General features: G+C 33.6%; 1 protein-coding gene across 1 annotated transcript; it reads left to right on the top strand.

Annotated features, from left to right (window-relative positions):
- The first annotated feature begins 2,620 nt into the window (after positions 1–2,620).
- LOC145093057 (uncharacterized) lies at positions 2,621–4,920 on the top strand. The gene is made up of 2 exons (XM_079031096.1): positions 2,621–3,972; positions 4,514–4,920. The coding sequence occupies exons 1-2, from the start codon at positions 2,732–2,734 to the stop codon at positions 4,533–4,535; spliced, it is 1,263 nt and encodes a 420-aa protein (XP_078887222.1). The 5' UTR covers positions 2,621–2,731; the 3' UTR covers positions 4,536–4,920.
- Positions 4,921–6,378: the final 1,458 nt, after the last annotated feature.

Below are 6,378 nucleotides of genomic sequence, written 5' to 3'. Positions count from 1 at the left end.
ATAAGTTCTAATATATTAATATGAAATCATATTATTTAATTAGTATTGATCAAGAATTAGTTTGGAATTAATTTTGTGATCAAAAGAAACTAATTAAATAAATGGGGATTGATTTGGTAAATCATTCATTCTTATAAAGTGGGCATATGATCCATAGCCCTAGGTGTGTTGTGATTCCATTTGAGGCATTCACACTATTGATGCTAAGCTCTTAAAGGTTCTAGGCTTTCAACTACAACAAGAGGTATGTCAATTAACTAGAATTTTGTAGCATAGATACTCCATTGTATGCTAGTTAGGATGATGCTTTGGAATATTGAAAGTTAGCATGTATATTAGAGAAAACATAGATCGAAAACATTTATGGTTGCATGTACACCTTAGGGGTGTTAGAATGCTCAAACCCCTTCAGAAATAACATAAAAAACATCCAAAAGGAGGAGGGGGAGAGAGGAGAAGCTCAAATCTTGAAGGTGGAGGCTAGGGTTTCTCCCAAGGAGTCCTAGAGGTGGTGGAGGCTGATAAAATGCCCAAAAATGCAAAACATCAAGCTTAAATACGTTGAAAACCCTAAAAAACATGGGCTTGGGCCTGACTGATCACCACGTCGTGGGCTTTGATCCCCACACCATGGCCACGACTTTTCACCCAAATCAACCTCAACTTCAAACAACCATAATTTCCTCATTTCAACTATGTTTTCGGAGATCTTTATATCCATGGAAAGGTATCGACGAGCCCCACACTTCTATATAGTTAATTTTGGCTTAACAAATGTCGAAATAAAAAAACCATAATCCATACAAGAAGCGTAACATATAACTTTTCCCATTTTACCCTTTGGCTCCAAAACGCAAACCAAGGGCTTAGATAATATAACTGATATTATCAACATCAAATAGGCTCTAAAACCTATTGCCCTGAGGCCTAAGGCCTTTACTTGATTCATTTATTGCCCATAATCCCACAATAAGAAAATTCTTGAAATAGGGTGTTACAAAAGTATTGTATTCCCTACATTTAAGTCCCACTATGTATCTCTGGTATTAAGGATACAAATATAGCACCTTTTATCAAGTATCACTCATGATATCGATCGATGATGTGATCTTGATACGAGTCATATCCAATATCAGTTCTCTAACAAGTACCTACGAAACTTGGTTACAACCTACTGCATACATTCATTTTATGAGAGTCAACCAGTTCGATTCATATTAGTCTTACTTCATAATTGCTCTCATAATTATGACCAACTATGAACTTTTGTAATAATAAGATTATTTTGGGATTAAACATGTTAATATATAACACAACAAGTATTAATGTGAAGATCATATCCCAATATATCAAAACAATATAATAGTTGTTGTTATAATGTTCCAATATCCAAATACTAAATCTAAATCAAATACCATTTCTAGAATAATAATCATAACCATTCATACCTAGCTAAAAGAAAAGACTTTATTAATAAGTCTGAATAAATTTAATTTGTGTGAATTCCGTGAAGACGACCCTCACCATATTTGACTTTAGTTTAATTATAAGTTAAATATCTTGGAGAATATGATTGATTTTCTGATGTCATATAGAGTCTCTTAGCTTGATTAAGTATACCCTTGAAGACATAAAATATTTCTAGGTTATCCTTGAATGGAAGGACTCAACTTAGTTTTTCAATGAACTCATTAATCCAAACATATTTAATTGCACCTTCTGAAGTAGCAACACATTCTTATTTTGTAGTAGATTGTGTTATTATGTTTTGTTTGGACCTCATTCCAATAAAATTTACTCAACATCATTGTCTATATTTATAACATTAGTCACAACAACAACTTGAGAGATTACAGAAAAATCATAATTGTTAATCATGTCTATAATAGAATTCATCTACAAAACAAACAAAAACTGATCAAAAAAAAGATATGTTTGCAATATCTTATTCATGATTCGATTGATTCACATAGTCCAAATATAATATTGCTAATATTATAACTTTACCAAACTAAAAACCTGACAACAAATAAACAAAATGAAAACAATTGTAGTTTAACCCAAAAACCAAGAGAACCAAACAAAGTCGTATTTTTGGAGCTAAAAACCAAATTTTCAAGCCAAAAAATGAACTTTATAGAGAAAAACAGAGCCCGGGTAGTTTTTAAACCAAACAAAATCGGACTTTTTGGAGCTAGTAACCGATTCCACCAGTTTCTCAATTGCATTAGAAACATCAAAATTGGAATCAGAAACATAGGAGCTAAAACAAAATCAAAATCGAGCATACATTTAACGAAGCTGCAGGTGGACGATGATGGGTGGTGGAAGACGCAAATGATCGACGACGGGCAGAGGAGGTTGTAGGCAGATGAGAGACAAATAGAGTCGTAGTTTTCGTTTTCCTTTTTTTTTTCTTTTCCCTGTTCAATGTTCTGTTCCAAGGGGCAGGGAGAGAAACAAATGTGTTTTTTTAAACAATATTTTTAATTTTTAATTTAAAATAATACTAGTATGGTAAGTAATTTCGAAACTTATTCTAAAATAAAAAAAATTATGGATAAAAACTTTACTTTTGTGTACATAATAATGTGCGACAAAAAAGTCAAACACCTACGTTGATGTTCAGGGTCTCTTCTTGAACGCACGTGACTTTCATCTCCTTCACCATATCCTACGAACATACAACCAGTCCCAGCTACCGAAACTCACTACGATCTCTTTCCTTCCTATGAATACCACCATCGCCACCACCACCACCACCACCTCCCCCAATCACCACCATCCACCACCCATCAACATCGCCGTATCCGCAACTCCCAACTTTACAGCATACCCCATCATGGGTGCAGAAGAGCCCAGACCCCAACCCCCATCCTCGCAATCACAATCACCCCTTCTATCTCAACAACCACAATCGCCGCCGCTTCCACCAACCGAGGAACCATCTTCTAATTCCGATCTTTCCCAGATTCCCCCAACAAACCCTTCCAAAATTCCAATTCGCCCTCAAAAAATTCGAAAACTTTCCTCATTCGCATCTACCGACTCCACAACAACGCTCCCGGAAGAAATTAAACCTCAAACAACAATCGCGGAAGCCGACGCATCAAAGACCATCATCCTTTCAACCACCACATCAACCGTCGTAACAAAAAACCGCCGTCGAAACCCTTCACAATCCGCCAAAGATTTACCCAAAATAATAAAACCCTTATCTGCACCAGGCGAGATCACCGCCGCTCTCCACCACCTCCGATCCACCGACCCACTCCTCGCAAACTTAATCGACAACCACCCACCACCAACATTCGACACACATCAAGCCCCCTTTCTAGCCCTATCAAAATCCATTCTTTATCAACAACTCGCGTACAAAGCCGGGACATCGATCTACACCCGTTTCGTAACGCTCTGCGGCGGCGAGACCGGCGTCGTCCCGGAAACCGTCCTCTCTCTCACATCCCAACAACTTAAACAAATCGGGGTTTCTGGGCGGAAGGCAAGTTACCTTTTTGATTTAGCTAACAAGTACAAAACCGGCATTTTGTCCGACGAATCAATCGTGAAAATGGATGATAGATCCCTCTTCACAATGCTGTCAATGGTGAAAGGAATCGGATCATGGTCTGTTCATATGTTTATGATCTTTTCACTTCATCGACCCGATGTTTTACCTGTCAGTGATTTGGGGGTTCGTAAAGGAGTGCAGTTATTGTTTTCATTAGAAGAGCTTCCAAGACCCTCGCAAATGGAGCAACTATGTGTGAAATGGCAGCCGTATAGATCCGTTGGAGCCTGGTATATGTGGCGGTTTGTTGAAGGTAAGGGTGGTCAGCCCGCCGGAGCTGCCATGGTTGGTTTAGCCGGCGATAATTTTCCGGCACAGCAACAATCCGAACAGACACAACAACAACAACAACAGCATCAATTGCAACTTTTAGAACCAATCACCAACATTGGAAGTCTCGGGTAGATTCATCGTTTCTCTAATTTTTTGTGTTTTTTTTATCATATGCATTTAATGTTTTGATAATTTGGTGTTTATACTTTAAAGTGATTATTAGTGTTTGAATAGCTTACATTCGCTATTTGGATTGTATAATCATTTGATATTAGTATCACTTAATGTGGATTAATAAGTTAAGCACTTAATAACTTTGTACATGATTGTTTCTTTGACTTCTTGTAGAAAGAATGACTTAATGGGTTAAGCCAAAAAACCTCACATACTATATTTAGACACAAACCTTTTTACCCATTTCCCTTCAACTTTTTTCCTCTCCGATGGATATTGCGAAATTATTACGTAAGGGTAAAATGGTCATTTAGTCTCGTTCAGATAGTTTATCTGGTTAGAAAAGGAACACACATGGTTATTAAGTCTAGAAAATAAACCGACTTTATGTTTACGACACTTTACGCATCATTTGTTATTAATTATTTGAAAACTATAAACAAGCTTTAATATCTTAAATTGAATTATGATTTATGATTGATGCATTTATTTCAGGGCTTGCATTTGGGGACAATGACAAGAAGATTCACCAGTAACACAAGAAGAAAATTGACAAAAAGAAGGGATTGGTGTCGTGTGCATTTGGTATTGTAAATTGAATTATCACGTACAATAATGAGATGTAGATAAAACAATTAAGCCCCCATTGCTTTGACATTTTTAATTTCTAGTTTTGTTTGTTTGAATACAAAAAATATCATGTGAATGAACAAGTACATTATTTTGGAGTGTGTAATATTTATAGCATAAAGTACAAATTCTCAAAAAGGGTGGTGATGATCTCATGATTCTGAAAGAATTTGTACTTTGGTATGATCTTGAGTATTGATGTATATATATCTTGTAGTGACTTTTGGTTTTAGGATTGCGACAATAATTAAGTTATGTATTTGGCTTTTTCCTATTTATGTATGTATGTAAGTGGCAATGAAAAGGCACTATTGATGTACACACAACTATAATATAACATCTTACTTTTTATTATATAATATATTGTGATGTTTTATTAATATTAATATTATTATTATTATTCTATTAAAGCAATGTCTCTTGCGCTTGTGTCAATGTAATCGTTCCTCTTTTAATAAATCAAAGTTTAAATGCAAAAAAAACGAGCAATGTACTTTTATATATAGTGTACATATTTTCATATTTTCATTCTATCTATAAATGTATGGTTTCTTACCCTCATGGAAAACATAAGGCATTCTCTCTTACGCTCATGTCAATATAAATACAGGTTAAATGCTAAAATGACAAAATACTTTCCATATATAACTATATTATAGCATCCTGCTTCAAATTTTTATTACAGCATTGTCTTTTACGCTCCTCTCAAAATAATGATTTCTCTCTTAACCTTGTGTCAATATAATTAGAGACTAAATTCAAAAAATTGGAATATAAGTTTATATATTAATGTATTAGAACATCGTACCTTTTTTTAGCATTGCGTTTTCAATTATTTTCTTATTAGCGTATTGTACTTCAAAATGTGTACGTAGACAGCTTTGTACATTCACTTTTGTTTTCTTACAATAATAGTGAAAACTTTGGACGTTTATATATATATATATATATATATATATATATATATATATATATATATATATATATATATATATATATATATATATATATATATATATATATAGGGTTAGGATTAAATATGAATGAGAAATATAGTGTGAATGTAAGACTGAATTTGGTCCATCAGATAAGAAAAATCATGTGATTAAGATTGAATGTTGATTTTAATAATTTTTTGATTTAATCTTTAAATTAAATGGCTGATAATATTGTTAGAAGGGTAATTGTGTATTTTTGTTAGATTTTAAAAAGAAAGTCGACTTGTTACGTCCAACAACCCAATGCTTTCGTTCCAACATTTAATATCATTCCATATTATTAGGCAAGAATGTTTATTATATTAACAAATGAATATATGATTTCAAACAAATCAATCATCCACTCTCAAAGATATCGTACCCCCAATTCAAAAAATATAAGAGACCTATAAGAAGAGTGATAAGGTTTACATTCAAAGCAAAGAAGCGGTCACTGACTCCAGAAGCGAACAATGAGAAGTCGATCAAGCTCAAGATTATGATAAAACTTCAAAACCAAGTTCACAAACACAACATTTGCAACTGTTTGGATCGACAATGACGATGATTTTTTCAATCCACCGCTGTCAAATAATGTTTTTTTTTATTTTTTTATTTTTTATTTTATTTTTTTTTATGTTTTTGCGATATATGTTCTTCAAAAATTGAAGTGGTATTTTGCAAAATATCATTCTGTAAGAATGAAAACATAATGTAGGATAATTTTTTTTTATGAAATTTAGTTCAAAACAA

This window comes from Lactuca serriola, chromosome 3 (genome assembly GCF_051521515.1).
Source record: "Lactuca serriola cultivar US96UC23 chromosome 3, Lser_US96UC23_V15, whole genome shotgun sequence".
Taxonomy (NCBI): Eukaryota; Viridiplantae; Streptophyta; class Magnoliopsida; order Asterales; family Asteraceae; genus Lactuca; species Lactuca serriola.
This window is presented reverse-complemented; position numbering and strand designations above follow the sequence as displayed.

Bases quoted from the DNA above. Each gene is read 5' to 3' on its own strand.
- LOC145093057 (XM_079031096.1), top strand. From the start codon at position 2,732: ATGAATACCACCATCGCCACCACCACCACCACCACCTCCCCCAATCAC. The intron at 3,973-4,513 runs GTAGATTCATCG...CATTTATTTCAG, and splicing joins ACCAACATTGGAAGTCTCGG to GGCTTGCATTTGGGGACAAT.